Raw genomic sequence first — 20,270 nt, 5'->3', positions numbered from 1 at the left:
CCCGACAGACTGAAATATGCCATTGTAAAACCATTGCATAAAAAGGGGGATACGTCGGATGTCAACATACCGCCCAATCTCTCTTCTGACAGCTCTATCAAAAATTTTTGAGAAGGAAATGTATTCAAGAGTAGCCTCCCATATTTGTAAAAATAACGTACTAACAAAATGTCAGTTTGGTTTTCAGAAAGGCTTTTCAACAGAAAATGCTATATACGCTTTCACTGATCAAATATTAAATGCTCTGAATAACTGGACGCCACCCATTGGTATTTTTTGTGATGTCTCAAAGGCCTTTGATTGTGTAAATCATGGAATTCTTTTAGATAAGCTGAATCATTGTGGTTTGAGGGGGGCAGTGCACAAATGGTTTAATTCATTCTTAACTGGAAGAATGCAGAAAGTTGAAATAAATGGTTCATGTAATGTTAAAACAACAGCTGATTCCTCAAACTGGGGGGGGAGGGGGGGGGGGCTATTACAGGGCCCACTAGGTTTGGTCTTAGGTCCTTTACTGTTCTTGATATACATTAATGACCTACCATTCCACTTTGATGAAGATGCAAAGTTAGTTCTTTTCGCTGATGATACAAGTATAGTAATAACATCCAAAAACCAAGAACTAAGTAATGTAATTGTAAAGGATGTTTTTCACACAATTACTCAGTGGTTCTCAGCAAACGGACTCTCTTTAAATTTCGATAAAATACAGTATATACAGTCCCGTACAGTAAATGGCGCATCTCCAGTAATAAATATAGACTTTGAACAGAAGTCTGTAGCTAAGGTAGAATTTTCAAAATTTTTAGGTGTGTCCATTGATGAGAGGTTAAACTGGAAGCAACACATTGATGGTCTGCTGAAATGTCTGAATTCAGCTACGTATCTGAGTTCAGCTACGTATGCTATTAGGGTTATTGCAAATTTTGGTAATAAGAATCTACGTAAATTAGCTTACTATGCCTACTTTCATTCACTGCTTTCATATGGCATCATATTCTGGGGTAATTCATCGTTGAGTAGAAAAGTATTCATTGCTTAAAAACGTGTAATCAGAATAATTGCTGGAGCCCACCCGTGTTCATCCTGCAGACATCAATTTAAGGATATAGGGATCCTCACAGTATATATATTCACTTATGAAATTTGTTGTTAATAATCCAACCCTGTTCCAAAGTAACAGCAGTGTACATAGCTATAACACCAGGAGAAATGATGATCTTCACTATGCAGAGTCAAATCTGACTTTGGCACAGAAAGGGGTAAATTATGCTGCCACAAAAGACTTTGGTCACCTACCAAACAGCACCAAAAGCCTGACAGATAGCCAACTAACATTTAAAAATAAATTAAAAGAATTTCTAGATGACAACTCCTTCTACTCATTGGCTGAATTTTTAGGTATAAATTAAGGGAGGAAAAAAGGACAACTTAAATACTAGTGTCATGCAATATTTTGTGTAATGTAACATCTTGTACAGACATCTTTTATTAACCTGACACGTTTCACATCATTACGAAGTGTCGTATTCATCATCTATGGAACAAGTATTAATCTAATCTAATCTTACCACTTTCCTTTTTTACCTCCCTTCCTCCACCCCTTTTTCTCATGCCTGTTGCTTTTAGCCCCCACAATTTAAAACACACCATACCATAATTTGTAATTATTGTGGTACTTATCAGGTACAAACATAATCTCTCTCTCTCTCTCTCTCTCTCTCTCTCTCTCTCTCTCTCTCTGTGTGTGTGTGTGTGTGTGTGTGTGTGTGTGTGTGTGTGTGTGTGTGTGTGTATTGGTGTGCATTTGTGTACTATTGTAATTTTTAATTTCATACACGTGCTTACTGTAATGTGCGGTGTAATATATGTAGAATACCTGCTTAAATGTAAGGGCCTGATGGTCATAGTCTTGTCACATTCAATAAATCAACAAATTAAAATATGTAAATTAAGAGAAAGACAAATTCAAATCTTATTAAAATATCTTTAGTGTAAAAGTGAAACAGTACATAAGAAGACTGCATTCCTGTCTTACATTCTTTTTAATCCACACCCTTCCACCTTGGCCTTATATTCTTATTGTGCCCTTTCGTGATTATTGTACATATTGCATATTATCAATGTTTTCCTAGAGCTTATTTCTATTTTTCTGAGAATTCCAAATATCTCACGCTATTTTAGGTTGTCAAATATTTTTTTCTCAGTCAATTAATCCTACAAAAGCTGTCAAACACACTGCTATCTGGTGTCTCTACCTTTCCTAATGTCAAACTGATATTTGTCTAACTTACTTCCTGGTTTGGAATGAAATTATATACATCAAAAATCTACTCGGCAAATGGTAGCAAGAGAAAACACACATAAAATTTCAGGAAATGTGTAAACTTTTGGAGCAGTGGCTCCTTCTTCTGCATAAGGTTGAAGGTAAAGGAAGAGAGGTGACAACTGTTGCTGCTTAATATGCTATACATTTAACACAATTCATGGTAAATATTAGACTGATTTTTCCACCTAAAAATGAAGTAAAAAAAAGAGTAAATTTCAAACATTGAAATCGCAACTAACAGCACAATAAAATATGTGCTAAGCCTATTGAGCGAAGTAAGACCCCAACTGAAGCTTCTTTTTGAGGAAGTTACAGAACTGCATTAAAGTGCAAACCTTTTTCTCATGGAGAATTCAACAAGGAAGTTTTCAAAGTAGTGTCAGATTTGCTGTTCATGAATTTCAAAAATAAAAGTGAAATTGAATGAGCTATTCATGGTTTACACCTGTTTGAAATACTGTGATGCTCCTTGTCAGATCAATGACTGAAGACATAAATGAACAACTACAGACTGATATTGTCCACAACGTTGCTTTTTCGCTACAGCTTGACGAGTCAACAGATATCACTGATACCCCTCAATTAATTTTTTTTGTTCAGATGGTCTTCGAAAATTTGTTGATGAAATAAGAACTGCAAAGTATGATTTCCTTAAAAGGAAAAACTCTTAGCCTTGTTATATTCACTGAATTCAAAGCGGATATTATCAGGATTAAGCTACCTTTGTACAAATTCGTGTCAGTGGCAACTGATGGGGCACCTGCAATGGCAGGCACTCGTAATGGTTTTATTGTTCTTTGTCACAAAGACAGATACTTTCCAGACTTCATTAGCTTCCACTGCATAATTCATCAACAAGTACTGGTTAGTAAGAGGCTAAACACAGAACATGTAATAGATATTTGTTTCAAGATTGCGAATTAGATAAAAGAAAATTTCCCCCAAGGCAGCTCTTTAAGCAGCAGTTTGATGAGAAGGAACAAGATTTGGCATTGCACACTGATATGAGGTGGCTGAGTTGAAGGAAGTTTTCACAAAAATTTCGAGATATATTGGAAGAAATAGCAAAATTTCTGGAAGAAAGAAGTGATCATTATCAGCAACTGTATGAGTTAGACTGGCAACGTGATTTAGCATTTTTAGCAAATTTTACCAGAAAACTAAGCACATTAAATCTGGAATTACAAGGCAAGAACAAACGAGTAGCAAAAATTATGAGTTCCATTGCAGCATTCTAAAGCAGACAGCGCCTGTGATAGTTGACATTGAGAAGAAAAAAGTTCAGCAATTTGTAAACATCAAGGATCATATGGAAAATCTTCCCTACTATTTCATTCCTGACAAGTACATGGCAGAAATTAAGGCAGTGGTATGAGACTTCAAAACTTGCTGTAGTGATCTGAAAGAAATTGAGAAGTTGATACAATTCAGTATTTATCCGTTCAATAATTCCATTCATTGTAGTGACACCTGTGACATGGCTAAACAATTTGCAGATACATTTCAGATGGACCATATGATACAGCAAAATGAAATTATTACTCTGCACTGCAGTTTATTTCTAAAAGCAAGGTCATCCTTTGGTCTAGATTTCTGGGCATTGGTATCCAGTGAGAAATACCGAAATTTGAAGAAATGTGGTGAAGCACTACTTTTGTTTTTTGGTTCGACATATTTATGTGAACCAACTTTTCCCTTCTTAAAACAAACAAAAAGTAAACACTGTTCTCGCTTGACATACTCCCATATATCAGATTCTTTAAGGTTGGCATTTTCCAACTACAAACCTGACTCAGTTGATCTATCGGAAGAAGTTCAGACACAGTGCTCACACTAATATGAATAAGTAGTTAGTAAGAATAAGTTTAAATTTTTGGTTTTCCTCTTGTTGTTGTTGTTGTTGTTGTTGTTGTTGTTGCGGTCTTCAGTCCTGAGACTGGTTTGATGCAGCTCTCCATGCTACTCCATCCTGTGCAAGCTGCTTCATCTCCCAGTACCTACTGCAACCTACATCCTTCTGAATCTGCTTAGTGTATTCATCTCTTGGTCTCCCTCTACAATTTTTACCCTCCACGCTGCCCTCCAATCCTAAATTTGTGATCCCTTGACGCCTCAAAACATGTCCCACCAACCGATCCCTTCTTCTCGTCAAGTTGTGCCACAAACTTCTCTTCTCCCCAATCCTATTCAATACCTCCTCATTAGTTACGTGATCTATCCACCTTATCTTCAGTATTCTTCTGTAGCACCACATTTCGAAAGCTTCTATTCTCTTCTTGTCCAAACTAGTTATCGTCCATGTTTCACTTCCATACATGGCTACACTCCAAACAAATACTTTCAGAAATGACTTCCTGATACATAAATCTATATTCGATGTTAACAATTTTCTCTTCTTCAGAAACGCTTTCCTTGCCATTGCCAGTCTACATTTTATATCCTCTCTACTTCGACCATCATCAGTTATTTTACTTCCTAAAAAGCAAAACTCCTGTACTACTTTAAGTGTCTCATTTCCTAATCTAATTCCCTCAGCATCACCCGATTTAATTTGACTGCATTCCATTATCCTTGTTTTGCTTTTGTTGATGTTCATCTTATATCCTCCTTTCAAGACACTATCCATTCCGTTCAACTGCTCTTCCAAGTCCTTTGCCGTCTCCGACAGAATTACAACGTCATCAGCGAACCTCAAAGTTTTTACTTCTTCTCCATGAATTTTAATACCTACTCCAAATTTTTCTTTTGTTTCCTTTGCTGCTTTTCCTCTTAATAAAATAAAAAAATACTACATAACTGTTTACTGAACTATACAGTTTCATTTAAAATTTCAAGAAATATGCGAGTGGTAGATCCCACAGGGTTTCATCAGGAAAAAGTAGATCATAGGTATAATCAAGTTGACCACAATTGCTCAACAGCATGACCTTGGTGCCTTTTCACCACAAAGGACATACAGATTCTTCCCCAGTTTCTCAGAACTTCGCAGGTGGGAACTGGTATTACATTTTCTTGGTTTTCGCCACCCACTTGGTCTTAATTTATGTTAATTTCTTCAATCTCAACATTTTTTCTCATGAACTATTGCTTTCTTTGCTCCTTTTTAGTTTTCAATATATTTATTTTCTAACTCCTGCCCTGTCTATTCCACCACCACCACCACCACCACCACTACTACTTTCCTCTCTTATTAACTCTTGCAATTTTTTTTCCATTAATTTCTGCCTTGCTCAGTACCATATCTTGCACATTTAAGCACTCATGTTTTCGAACCTTGTCCAGTGTAGTCTTCAACAGTCTATCTTTCATCCTCATCGCATGCAGTAAGTCTCTCCTGATCGGGGGTTCTGGGCAACTTGTCCATAACTCTCTGTATTTCCTAAACCTTGACAGTCCTTATGTCTTCAGTCATTGATCTGACATGGAGCATCACAGTATTTCAAACAGGTGTAAACCATGAATAGCTCATTCAATTTCACTTTTATTTTTGAATTTCATGAACAGCAAATCTGACACTACTTTGAAAACTTCCTTGTTGTATTCTCCACGAGAAAAAGGTTTGCACTTTAATGCAGTTCTGTATCTTCCTCAAAAAGAAGCTTCAGTTGCGGTCTTACTTCGCTCAATAGGCTTAGCATATATTTTATTGTGCTGTTAGTTGCGATTTCAATGTTTGAAATTTACACTTTTTTTTACTTCGTTGTTAGGTGGAAAAATCAGTCTGATATTTACCATGAATTGTGTTAAATGTATAGCATATTAAGCAGCAACAGTTGTCTTTCACCATAGTAAGGTAGTAGTCCAGTTCCCATTCTTGATGAAAGTGATAAGTTTTCTATTTCTTTGGAGCACATTTTTTGAGAAACTACAAAAATACAATTAAAATGTGGGTAACATAAGCTGTATAATAGTAATGGAATAGATATCCTACCACTAAATGTGCATTAAATTTATTTTCGTAATAATGGCAAAAAGTTAGTGAGGGAACATTGTTTCTAGGTTTTTATTTATTTACGCTTTTGGTCGAGTGGGACGAGTTCTGGCACCTGAGGGATTTCGGACAGTAAAGTTTATCTTCTTCCTCCCCCTGCATAGCGGCAAATTGCCATTAGCTGTCACCTCCGCGCACTGCTTATTTTAAATACAAGATTGTATTTCCCATGTTCCGTGACTTGTACGTGGGCTCAATTGTTTACCTACATAATTACCTGACAAGCAGTCTGATGACTGTTGAACGGTAATGAATTATTATGAAGTAGAAACTTTCTATTACTGTGGCCACTGGAAAACTATTGTAGCTGCAGTTGTCAACTAGACCAGTGATCTAGGGCTCTGTGACAAATGCTGTACAAAAGTGTTAAGTTTTTCATGTAAACTTATAAAATAATGGCAGTTTTCACAAAATTGTGTACTGTGTGGGGTGATTTCATTATACATACACCTTACTACTTCTGTAACAAACAGTGCAATCCAATAAAACTGTGAAAGTTCTGGTGAAAATAATCTCAAAACTGTCCAAAACCATACCATTTGACTAAGCAGATAGATAATTTTCTCGGTCTACTGAGTAAAATAATATCTAAATATTGTCTTACTTTATTTGAGGAACCTTCAGAAGCATTTCTTTTTTCATTTGAAGTTCATTCACAGTTTTTCTTCAACTACTTATACATAGTGTATGATGCACGATGCAGTCAAATCATGATTTACATCAGTACTTGTAGACATATTAACTTCACTAGCCCCTGTCATCAACCAAAGGACTGACACCAGTCTCACCCCCGTGTCCCACATGCTTCCTGCCTATTTCTATCATGTGCTGAAAACAACAGAAAGATACTGCGTGGAACGGAGGATAAATGGCATGATGGAATTGCAATTAAAAAACAATACAAGATAATGTGCACAGCAGTTATTGATTATGTTGCGCAGTGTGTTCTGTGTATTTTTTTGCATGTAACTATTATTATTAGGTATATTAAACTACACTTTTTTGCATTGCCACAATCGACTGGACTAACAGCTGCAACCAACCAGTCGATCACAATCGACTGATTGCTCACCCTGCTGTAGAGCATACTCAGGAACAGTGTGTGTTGCCACTGTACACAACTGTTTAAGCCCATTTTCGTACCCAATAACTTGATGGTAATCATAACAATTAGAAGACTAAATAGTGTTTACATACGTCTAGAACATGACGTGTCATTTCACAAATGGCTTTCCCTTTGACTGTTATATGTTTTGCCAGTTGTGGGGCTGGTAGGGTAGGAGGGTGCACAGGGCAAGTCTTACAGTGGGGACGGTCACAGGGATGGGAGCCATATGGCAGAAAAATGGCTGCAGAAGTAGTATAAGGCCTGACCAAGATACTGAGGAGATTTGGAGTGGGGATAGGGAAGGTGGGGGTGACAAAAAGCTATTCTAGGTGTAGTGAGCAAAATGTCAGACTGAATGGACCTCATTTCAGGGCATGATTTTAGGAAGTCATAGCCTTGACACAGTAGCTGATCAAGACTTTCAAGACTAACAATAAGATAATACAGAGTGTACTCCTAAGCTGGTTTTTGGAGGAAACAGCACCACCAGGATTGGTTATGACGGCCATGGGATCTGCTTTTGAACTAGGCTAGTGAAGTAATTACATGCAATGATAATGGTTGTAAAGTGTGCATTTAAACAAATATTTTTGCTTCAAATGCCAAGGCTGCATGGCAGAGACCATTTGAAATGAAAAGAATGGCAAGTGTCAAACTGTAAGTATTGTTGTTTGTGAGTGGCTGTAATGTAAACAAAAGTGTGTAGCTGGACCTCGGTGAGGATGAGCTCAACATCAAGGAAACTGAAATGGGATTCAAAATAGGACAGGGTGAAATTTAATTGGGAGAAAGAATTAGAGATTCCAAAAATTTTCAACAGCTCAACCTCACCATGAGTCCAAATGGCAAAGACATCATAAATGTATCTAAGCCAAACCACAGGCTGGAGGCTTATGGATTCCTAGAAAGCCCCCTCCAAGAGACCCATGGAGAAATTGGCGTTGGAACGAGGCATACTATAGTTGAATTCTTTTATCTTGGTGGCTCGTGCATGCCCGCCCAGATGCGGGAGATTGCTGTGTTGCCAGTTGCAAATGATGCACGTGACAAGAGAAGCAGCGCCATAGTATAGTATAGTTCGCAAACTTACGTGTAGGGGGGAGCGCACAGTTTATGAAGTAGAGCCACCACGGCCGCATTAAACCTTTTGCTGCTACAAAGATGTGCTCCTCGCATTCTGCGATGTACGTGATTTTGTCATCACTGCACTGCTCGCCTGTGCTGACACATGGTGTTCCGACTGCTTTGACATACATTGTCAGTTAGGCGCAATGTGCAAAAAATTTGTGTTTGTCACAACGGACAGAAAATACTTGCCAAAACATAGATCAGTTGACAAAGACATTGAATATGACGATGATGTCAAAGCAACAGAGCAAAGAATTGCGTCAATCAAGTAGCTCGGCAACGTACGAGTTGAAATTCTGCTCTAAATGATACATTTAATACTGTCGCAAAGAATATATTTCAATACGAATAGTAAAACAGCAACTGTGGAAGAGAAGATATACAAACAAAACAGATAACATGAATATTGTATGTGTGCCTTTTCATTGTTTATAACTGCTGTGAAAAGAAATATTGGAGGACAAAATTAGAAAAACCGAAAACTTATTATGATTATAATGAAGAGATAAAGAACGAGAAATTTCAAAAAAATTACATTCAAACGAATAAAATTCATGAAGTAAGACACTTTGATATTGTTTTTTAAATAAACAAAATGTTAAGCACCAAACAAGGTTTGAGCTCGGAAGCTTTCATTTAGCAGTCAAACACCTTAACCATTACGCTAACGCAGCTCGTAATACAAATACTCTCCAGGAGGACTAGAAAAGCTCAAACAAAATACCGATAAACACTGTTGGTATGACTATTAATGATTCGTGTTTTGTCGAACTACAATAAGAAATAAACAATTACCGCTGTTCTTTATTGCGAAAAAGCAGTTCATGAGAATGATACAAACACCTTTCCTTGCTATCGCCTGAATTAGGAGGCTTATTGCTTGTTCGGGTTAATTAATTAATAGAATATGAAGCAATTGGTATAAATAATGCTTTTCCCAAACTTTCAATAAAAGAAAGTCTGCTATCAAGACATTGCTTTTGTTCAATTACTTTATTTATGACTGAACGTTTCTAAAACTGAAGCCACTTGTCTGTACTCTGCACTGCAGTCGAGCTCCGGCAACGTCATTCTCTGTTCATTGGCTGACTAGGTTCGTTCTGCACATCTGTAGTCACAAAACACAAACTCGGCCGCCGTTGTAAATGACGTGCACTATAGTTCCCATGGCGTGTCCCCAATCTGTTTTTGTAACTGCCCCTCAAAGGTAAAGTAGTTTTGGAAGCATAAAGTTGATTAAGATGAGTGGGAAGAACATCGTAGGGATGGAATTAGGTGGGCACTGCTTGAAGTAACGTCCAGCAGCAGACAGACCATACATAGGGGGATGATGGTATATAGGGCAGTGGCATCAATGCTGACAAGCAAGGGGTGTGATGGAATAGGAATAGGCAAATATTTCAGACAATCTATAAAATTGTTGGTGTCTTAAGTATAGGAGGAGAGTCTTTATATTATAGGTTGCAGGTACTGATCAACTAAAGCAGATATATGTTCAGTGGGTGTGTTAAAGCCAGAAACTATGGGATGGCATGGTTTGTGGACCTTAGGAAGAAGTAAAAGGTGGGAGAGCATGGCTTGAGTGAGGCGTCTGAGCTTTTAAGGAACTTTTTATCAAAGGCATAGGATCTAGATGGCAGGTGCTGCACAGTAGTAGATCCCTTATCCACTAAGAGAATAATGATGGAATCGTCAGTTTTTAGGGAATGAAGATGGAATCATGGGTGGGACTTTTCAAGGCAGGGTTCAGTGTTAGGTTTGCTGTTGGGAAGGTTTTGGGACTGGGTAGCAATGTATTATTTCAGTTGGCATTATGTGTGACGGTACGTAGGTCCTGCACTAAAGTAGCATGATTAAATACAAATTTAAGACTTGGAGTAACATCCTGGATAATACAGGTAATTCAGGAAGGGAGAGTGCCTTGGTTGAGACGTTGAGAAAATTGTACTGTTGTGACTGTTTCTTATCATCATGAGTTACCACTGGTATGGGATGCAGTGACGAAGGCTAGAGTGTGTTAAGATAGTTTAGATAGTGCACAAGCTTGCTTTCAAATGAACTGAATATAATATGTGATGGGGTGGAAAAAAAGGAGGTTTTGATGGGTACTACAGATGGTAGGAGCAGAAAAAATGAAGCGGAGGTGGGGGGGGGGGGGGGGGGGGGGTGGATGAGGGAAAACAGGAACACAAGCAAGGAAAAGGATTGGCAAAACAGAAAAATTCACATGAAAATTCTGAGAACAGATCAGGCTTAACAACAGGCAATGACTGCAAGAATTTGTCTTGAAAAATGGACTATATGATACAAAAAAATTATGATGGGAAAAAACTTACAAAATAATTTGTGATTGATAAAGTTTGTGGAAAAGGCCTGAAAACAGACAAAGCTTAATATCGGAGCAAACAAACATGAAGTAATCAGAAAAAATGGAATCCACTGTGTTTGGGAAATAAAATATGTAGGAGAAGGCAGCAACAGTCTATCACTGCCGTTTGGCAAAAAGCTAAGGCGCAAAAATGTGAAAGAATTGCATGAAAGCAAGGTAAGTGATGAGGAGCAAATAAAAGAAAAGTACACTGGTGAAAGTTGATTGGGAGAAAACCCTGCAGTGTAGAGAAACCGTAAACAAAGAGTATATGAAAATTCATAAATAGCAATGGTTCTGACTAAGTGCATGGAAATCAATACTAGAAAAGATGTAGGGCAAGATGATGGTTAATGTAGTTGGTTCAAATAAAGAAATAAGTGAACTAGCAAAAAAGATTGAAAACAGACAAGTTTGAACACAACAGACAACAACAAGGATTGACAAGTGGATTACATAAGAAAGAATGAAGGCTACAAGAGCTCATACATTATTGAGAATAATCAGTTTCTTACTGAGATCACAGAAATTAACAAAAAATAAAGGCCGGGAGGGTGGCAAGAACGTAATACATGTTATAACGCCAGTTCCCACTTGCGGAGTTGGTAGAAACTGGTGTCTGGGAGGGAAGAATCCAGATGGCATGTGTGGCAATACAGCACCAAGTTCATGGTTCATGGCTGTCAAGTTTCTTTGGTCTCGGTAACTATTCCTTTCTTCATTTCATTTTAGTTTTCGATATCTTGTATTTTCTGACCTGTTGATTCCTCCCCCCCCCCCCCCCCCCCCCCCCCACCACCACCACCACTTAAGATGCATTAGCTGTCCACCTTTCCACTCTTAATAACTCTTGCTTGCACAATGTTTCATCAAATAATCTCTGTCTTAATCTCAGTCTGGCTTATTACTCTATCTTTCATCTTTAAGCTCACAGGTTTTAAAATCTCATCCAGTGCACTCTCCAACGATCAGTGTTTCCTTCTCACCCCAAACGTAAGTGTTCCCTGATCCAGGGTTTTTGGTGACTTTTCCATAATTCCCACCATTTCCTAAACCTTGCCAGTCGCTTTCCTACAAACCTTTTCCTACATTCTTCTTCCTTAGCCTTCAATCTTTCTGCCAGAAGAAGGGTACACTGGCTTGCACTTTCCATTAATTTTTTATGTGTGTTTACTTCTGCCCTTGCTTGCCGAGTAGATTTTTATTAATACAATTATATTACATTTTCAGAAATGGATTACTCTCATTGATTCATTCACACAAGCAAGCACACCTCACGCACACAAGATGCCAACTCCGGCAGTTCGGGCTGATTCTAGGCCAAGCTGCCAGAATTGGTGGTCATTGGTGCATGAGATGTGCTTGCTTGTGTGAATGAATGGTGTGTGTGTGTTTCTCTTTTTCTGGAAAGCTGAGGCCGAAAGCTTATATGTTTAGTGTCTTAATTGTGACTGTCTGCAACTTAGCATGTTATCTTTATGGTAAGTAGTAATCTGTGTTTTCCTACATTGTCAATATTCCTACCTGGAGTTTCCATTGTTTGATCTTGTATTATATCCTTTCTTGAAAAACCTGACCATCCCGTAAAAGTCTCTTACACTGCCTGCTATCCAATGTTGTTCTGCCAGTGTTATCTTGCAATCATAATCTAACAGATACTCAAATTTGTTTTCCAGTCTTGCGATATCATTCCTGTCCATAACTTTGATGCAGAAGCTGTTAAGCTGATTGTGTGATAGTTCTCACATCTGCCTGTCTTTGCCATTTTGGAATTGTTTGGATGGTAGACGTTCATTCAAAGGTATGTGTCCAGTCTCGTAGATGCTATACACTAACTTGAATATTTGTTTTGTTGTCACTTCCCCAGTGACTTCAGAAGTTCTGAAGGAATGTTATCTATCCCTCATGTGTTTTCCAGAGCTCTGTCACACAATAACTCTACTACTAGATCCCCTATGTCTTCAACATCAACACCCATTTCTTTTTAATTATGTCAGCATACAATTCGCCCAACATAATGCACCCTTCCACCAACCCGCTCTCTCCTATACGTTTAACAGTGGAATTCCTTTTGCACTCTTAATGTTAAGTGCTTGTCTTTTTATTTCACTAAGTGATTTAGACTGTCCTACCAGCTGCAGCTGTCCTTCTGACATTAATTTTCTTTTTCATTTCTTTACATTTATCCAGCAAGCATTTTGCTTTAGTTTCCTTGTGCTTTAAATCCTTTGTAGCTTGTTTTCCTGTACACCTTTATTTTCCTGGACATTTCTGTATTTTCCCTCCTTTATCTAAAGCTTCTTCACAGTTACCTTCTTTTTATTTACCGGGTGATCAAAAAATCTGTATAAATTTGAAAACTTAATAAACCACGGAATAATGTAGAGAGAGGAGTAAAAGTTGACACACATGCTTGGACTGACATGGGGTTTTACTAAAAATGTCCGACAGATGGCGCAACTGCTACCATGACGGGTGAGAGGTACGCCGATATGTTACAGAATCGCATCATCCCCAACCTGGCTGATAAACACCTGCTGGAATGTACGATGTTTATGCAGGATGGCGCTCCACCCCATATTGCTAGACGTGTGAAAGATCTCTTGCGTGCGTCGTTTGGTGATTACCCAGGGTATATTTGTCTGTCCAATTTGATTGCCCTTTTTAGAGGTGTCCATTCCTCTCCAGTTGAACTGTTTTCTGTGATATTTAGTACTCGCAGTATCTACAGCCTCCGAGAACTTCACACCCACAATTATTATCTGCTAGGAAAATCTAAATTCATGTACACCATCATTCTTGATTACTTCAATATCCCACTTCTTTATATGCTGATTTCTCCTGACAATTCTCTTTAGCATCAGACTCCTCTTTATCAAAACCAAATTGTAATTTGCGCCTATATCTGCTCTCGAGTACACTTACAAACCAATATTTAATTTTGAAATCTCTGTCTCACCATGATGTAATACATCTGGTACTTCCCTATGTCTCCATGCTTTTTCCACCTACATCTCCCTGTTCTTATAATTCCTGAACAGTATTTGTCCTATTATTAGCTGAAATTTACAGCAAAATTCTACTGTGTGAGTTTTAGATTCTTGGACTGACTCCCATGCCACATCTTTATCCTGTCAGGTGCATGTACAAATGATGGAAAATCATTCAACAAGAGCTACCAACACGAGTCTAGTGGTTTTTTCCTACTTATGTCTTACAGTCAAAGTGGTGCATAATGGCCTCTAGTGTACTCTTCATCATAGTCTAGCAACTGCTTGTTTGTTGCAGACAATCAGTAAAAGACATCTTCATGATATGTATCTCAGTGTTAAACTTTCAAACAAGAAATTTGTACAGTAGAATGCTGCCCAACAGTAATATCCCTTTTACCATTTTTCCATACATGAACAATATTACTTTTGTTGCTACTTGGGATGGAGCAACTAGTAGTATTATCTCTTAACATATCTGACAAAATGCATAATACTGAAAAATGTAAAATCTCTCTCTCTCTCTCTCTCTCTCTAACACACACACACACACACACACACACACACACAAGAAAGCACTGTGTAACACTTACTTTACACCTGCTAAAAACATCTTTCTTTGTAACTGTAACATTGAAGTACTCCAACACCTCTTTCAACTGTTTCTCTAAATTTCCTTCAGAAACAAGATAACAGTGACCCATAGGTAGATGCTGGCTCATCTGCAAAATGTTATTACAGAGTATAAAAGAATTTTTTTTTTTTTGTATTTTGATAAACTGCTAAATATGTTTGAAATTCTCTACATAATACCAAGCATCATTTACGAAAGAGCTTCTGGAAACCACATGATATTTAAATGGATAAAATTTGGAATAACAATTCCTTTCATTTAACTATGAAAATAATCAATTATTGATAATATAATATAAACAGATAGATAAAAATCTACTTACCAAGTGGTGGCAGGGGAACACACACACAAAAGGATTTAAATTTTTGCAAGTTTTCGGAGCCAGTGGGTCCTTCTTCTGGCAGAAGAGTTGAAGGGGAAGGAAGAGGGGTGAAGAAAAAGAACTGGAGAGGTTTAGGGACTGAGGGTACAGTTCAGATGTCAGAACTTTACTTTAGTATCTGACCTCTTCAGTCCTTTTTCTGCACCCCTATTCCTTCCTCTTCAACTCTTCTGCAAGAATAAGGACCCACTGGCTCTGAAAGCTTGCAAAAATTTAAATCCTTGTGTGTGTGTGTGTGTGTGTGTGTGTGTGTGTGTGTGTGTGTGTGTGTTCCCTTGTCACCCCTTGGTGAGTAGATGTTTATCTATTATTTTACACTAAATTCCTTGCATTTGGTTTTCAACTATTAAAACCAATATAACATCCACATGTAAGTGAAATGACAGGTTTCTAAACTGAATAAAAATAAGAAAGGAACTTACACTCAAATTGTAATACAAATAATGATTTCAATGCTGATTTTCTTGAAAAAATAAATGATTAAATTAAACTTTACTTGTCTGTATATGTTTTTTCCTCTAGTGATCACCATACGATCTTCATTCATAGCAATTCTGACACACTGATCATAGTTTTGACCAGCTTTGAGTATTACAGTATCTATTCCACACATACGGAGCTGTAGTCCTAATCCAGCAACCATCATATCACACACGATTCGCAAAGAACGTGCAGGAACTGGTTCCATAAATGGTGGTGGTCCCATTATCAGTGGTGATTCTGCCTGTAATAATAAATGTTTAATTGTAAACTTTGTATGTACAGCTAACCGAGTGATTATGGAATTCTGGTAAGATGGTTTACTCATATTTCATACTGTGTATATATGTTGTTTTACGTCCACATAAATTGGTACTACCTGATCGTAATTACTTGGACATAGAATGAGTCACTACATGCAGAAATGACAGCACATGGACCAGAGGGGGAGGGGAGGGGGGAGGTACCACAAATTCAGGAGGATAAAAGTTCATAATTTATTCAAAAATCAAGTATTGTGAAGGAGCTCATTCGAACAAAACACTTTTTTTGACATTAGAATATCCACGTAACAGGGTACAAGATATGGCTCGTAGAATAACCGAAAACATCCATCACGGCACCTACTTTACAGATATATATGGAAAATTATAGGGCATCATTTATTTTGGAAGGACAGTTTAATGTCTCAACGTTGGTACATACGTATTCCGAAGTTAATGGAGGATGAGATTGTGTGGCATGTTCTATGGGATATGTACACTTTATTCTAAAGAAATGTATAGCTCATATGAATAAGTTCAATTTTTTTTAAGAAGCTATGACAGAAGGTAGCATCTTTAATTAGGACTTGTGAAATCTGTCAGAAGGTAAAAGTAACACTCATGTTAAATACAAAATGTAGCCAATCATTCCTAAGGCATTACACGATCTTACAGCAGCAGATTTCTTTGGACCAATTCCGAAAGGAAAGGGAGGAGTGTCATGCATTTTTTTTCTCACATAGTGTTGGTCGAAGTATGTTAAACTATATCCTATTAAGAAAACAAATACACCAACCGTGATTCACTGCCTGCAACAATACTTTCTGGAGGCAGGAAAACCAAAATGGTTTCTCACCGATAATGGACCACAGTTCGCTAGTAAAGATTTTAAAGTATTTCTAGTTTAGGAAGATATCTGTCAAGTATTAATCTCCAACTATAATCCATCTTGTAACACATGTGAAAGGGTTATGAAAGAAATTGGAAAATGATGCCGCACCTACCGCTATGAAAAGCACACGTCACGGGCAACGAAAGTTACAGACTTTCAACTTATTTAAAATGAATTACCACATTTATCAACAGGATTAACATCTTTGGAAGTAATAGGTAAACCCTTTGTGGGAGAACCCTTTATTAAATGTTTTACTAGGCCGAAACAACCTCAGGGTGTATACGGGGACAAGGAAAAAAAAATTCCCGATTTTCTCCCGGATATCCTATTAGAAAATATGCTTTTTCCCGGGCGAAAATACACTTTTTCCGTGCTAATTGACAGTACGTTTTCTTAGATTTCCCCCCGGAACTGTAAAATTTACCAATCCTTTGAATGGTTAACGTTTTATACAATCGCGTAGAACTTTCCAGGAAAAGAAAGGAAAGACGGGGTAGAGAAGTTTTGGAAAGACCTTTGTTTTGCAGCAACATATTTTCGTATTACGAAAGTATAAATTCGAATTGCACCAAACACAGTGCATTAGCTTCCGGAGCGTTGAAACCGAGGTTGATATGTCCTTTTGTAAGCGAGTCACATCTCAAGCCACGAGATCTCACCAGCCGATAACAGCAGCTGTTCAGAGCATAGGACACGAGTTTTAGTCAGCCAATAGCAACATCACTTGTTACATAGTGTGAACACACAAGACGAAAAGTTAATGGTTTACATTAATGTATACAGTACCATATATCTACAAGAAAAGCTAAGCTTTCACATATAATATTGATCTTTTTTTGCATATGTTATACATTAAGATACATCACACAAATGTGCCAGTAAATTTAAAATTATGACATAAATGTCTCGTGGCTCAAAATTTTTTAAGTGGCTGGTCCTCAAACTGTTCAGTTTCAAACGCTCTGTTATTTAGATATCCATCTCACTTTCTGACACATAACATAATTCATCTTGGATAAAAAGAAATTTACTTCGAAAGTAATGCTTTTCTAACCACCGTTCGAAATACTATCTGGAGACTGTTAGAAATAGGTCCGATTTACCAGTTGCCAGAGAGCGCCAGAAAACACACATTATTGTGCGTGTGCAACTGCAGTGGAGTAGGAAGCCCACATGTTCGTGTGAATAAAGCACTAAGAGAGCTTAGATTACACCATAAAAGAAACAGGGCATCAGAGGATATTCCAAAGATCATCGGAATTTCGTAAACCATACTAAAATGCATAATTCAGGTTGAAGTGCAAATTGGCTTTTTCCAGATTCACAATGAAGCAGGTCCCATTTAATATTAAGCTTTTGAGTGTGGTTTTTGGGATGTAAATTGTATTATACGATCTCATTTTTGGTTCTTTATTATGGCATAATGCCATACATAGCAAAAGATGATAACGGGCACTTGAAATTCAGTGAACAGTTGGAACTAGCCAATACTGTAGAATGAAACACTTAGTTTCAAATAAAATGATCGCCTCAGCGGAAAGATTAATCAAGCCAAATTTCTTTAGCAAGCTTGCAAAAATAACTTTTTGTTCTGCTAGGCGATTAATGCTTGACTGCTAATAACTTGGAAATAAAATAAAATTAGAAAACTGAAATTAATAATATATTTTTGCCCTCCGTAATTATGTGAATGTATTTTAATTCACTTGATAGCTCACGGACATAGAAATCCGTTTTGTTTTCATTTGACGTGGGAGCTGTAAACGAAGGGAAACAGTGAAATCACTTAATGTAAACACGGGTCACGTGCAGATTAACCCCCTCCCCACTACAACTCAGACAACTCTGTGCAAGCGCGAATTTTTCTCGTTTGCATCTGGCTGCTTGCAGCTACTACCGATACAGCAACAGCCAAACTACAAGTAGCGCTGTAGTGGGAAGCGGGAGAAGGTACTGCTTATACACGAGTCAAACGTGCATGCGCAACAGACCGCTGGCAACTGCTCAAACGAACCTAATGTGAACAGTTGTGACGTCATGCTCATAGCAAGCAGTTCATTGTTACAAAGAATTACAGTCTGCACCCTAAGGCCTTTGACATATTTTTGCTATTTGCAGACGCTTGTGCGTGCACGGGGTTTCGTTGTAAATTGCACATTTCCTTTGCCACTAAAGTTTTACTTTTTTCCCTCTCGTTTATATTTTATTGCTGCAGTATCATTCTCCAGCAGCAGGATACAATAACGTTCTTTGCTAGAAAATCAATTCTGCAGTCAAAATTACAAAAATTTAACCAAAAGCTAAAACAATGAAAAATTTCCGGAATTCTGAAAAATTCCCGGTTTTCTCCCGGATGTCCCGGGTCGTATACACCCTGTACCTACTGTTGATTACTAACTTAATCAAACAACAGTTTCTAAGAACTTGGTTGAAAAGGCACAACAATGAGTAAGTCGACATAATAAGAAAGCTATCAAACCTCAATACAAGGTCGATGACCTAGTTTCGTAAAATAGCATCTTCAGAGCTCTGCCCTGAAGGAGACACACAAATTTTTCCAAAAGTATGAAGGACCTTATCGAATACAAGCAGTAATACATCCTAAAGCCTTACTTTTAGTAGATCCTATAACAGGATCAGAAAAAGGAAACTACAATGTAAAAGACGTTTTGTGTTAACAGGCGGAGTGACGACTGTTGGATCCCGAGTTGTTTTCATTGTTTCTTCTGTGCTATTTTTTCCTGCACCGAATTCCTTTTAAATCTTAAACTATCCTGTAATCTATTCTTGAATTCTTATACTATCCTATTACCCACATTTAGAGGAACATATCCGCGTGGAACTGTGATAACATCACCCTATGCCTGTCTTTGATTTGGTGTTACACTGGTTTATGTTGCAATATCTTTCACTCTAAAATCATTTCTCATTTCATCAGTAATTCCAGTCATCAAGCACAAGTCAGGTATGAGACATATAAGCTGTTCAGTTTCCTCTTGGTTCTGCATCCTTTCCTTTACTTGGCTGACAAGCAATGAATGCCCCAAGTCATTGATATCAAGGCCATACTGCTTCTTGTAGTAATAGCAATAACTGATTGCATCCCCACTGGTTGTCTCAAGTGTATCATGTGGGATTCTGTTCCACACTATCATCAACTCGATAAATTTTGTTGTTATATTGAGTCAGGACTGAAGCACTTATTATTGGTTTTATAATATGCTCATTAAAAGCAGTTGGATTCCGATTTGATATATCTGCAATTACGTCCAGAACAGTCTGTGTTCTCAGTGCTCGGTTGTTAGAAGATCGTGCCCGATAAGTATTTAAGTCACCTTCACGCTCCGCTCTAGTCAGCAGTGGTCTCGATTGTAATGCCTAGCCAGCCAGTCTTCCCTGCCATCAGCGGACAGTTAGGTCTTATTTTTGCCTAAGCTATTCTTTGAAAGTAATCTCTTATCCAGTTGGTCTATGTAAACCTGGGTGCAGATTAATAAGCTGCAAAGAATATCAGAGTAATAGAAAATGGGGTTGTATGTGAATCATTACACAATTGTGGTAACATGATACATAATTTTACCTTTATGAGATGTGATGTGTAGGGAAGGATTTATATTAGTTTTTGGAAGGGGTGGGTAGTGTAAGTACGAACATGGCTAACACAGAATACCCACCATACCTTCCAAATGAACGTTGCAAACA

General features: G+C 37.7%; 1 protein-coding gene across 7 annotated transcripts in view; it reads right to left on the bottom strand.

Annotated features, from left to right (window-relative positions):
* Positions 1-20,270, bottom strand: part of LOC126363261 (exonuclease mut-7 homolog) — a 265,763-nt gene that overhangs the window by 37,692 nt on the left and 207,801 nt on the right. For all 7 annotated transcript variants that reach the window (XM_050007953.1, XM_050007952.1, XM_050007948.1 and 4 more), the window contains exons 14-15: positions 15,427-15,654; positions 14,508-14,636 (exon numbers count right to left, since the gene is read on the bottom strand). In XM_050007953.1, coding sequence (XP_049863910.1) covers positions 14,508-14,636; positions 15,427-15,654 — 357 coding nt within the window. The remainder of the gene's footprint in view (positions 1-14,507; positions 14,637-15,426; positions 15,655-20,270) is intronic.

Source organism: Schistocerca gregaria, chromosome 1 (genome assembly GCF_023897955.1).
Source record: "Schistocerca gregaria isolate iqSchGreg1 chromosome 1, iqSchGreg1.2, whole genome shotgun sequence".
In the NCBI taxonomy this organism is placed as follows: domain Eukaryota; kingdom Metazoa; phylum Arthropoda; class Insecta; order Orthoptera; family Acrididae; genus Schistocerca; species Schistocerca gregaria.
Note: the sequence above shows the minus strand (reverse complement) of the source record. Positions and strands in the feature narration are given on the sequence as shown.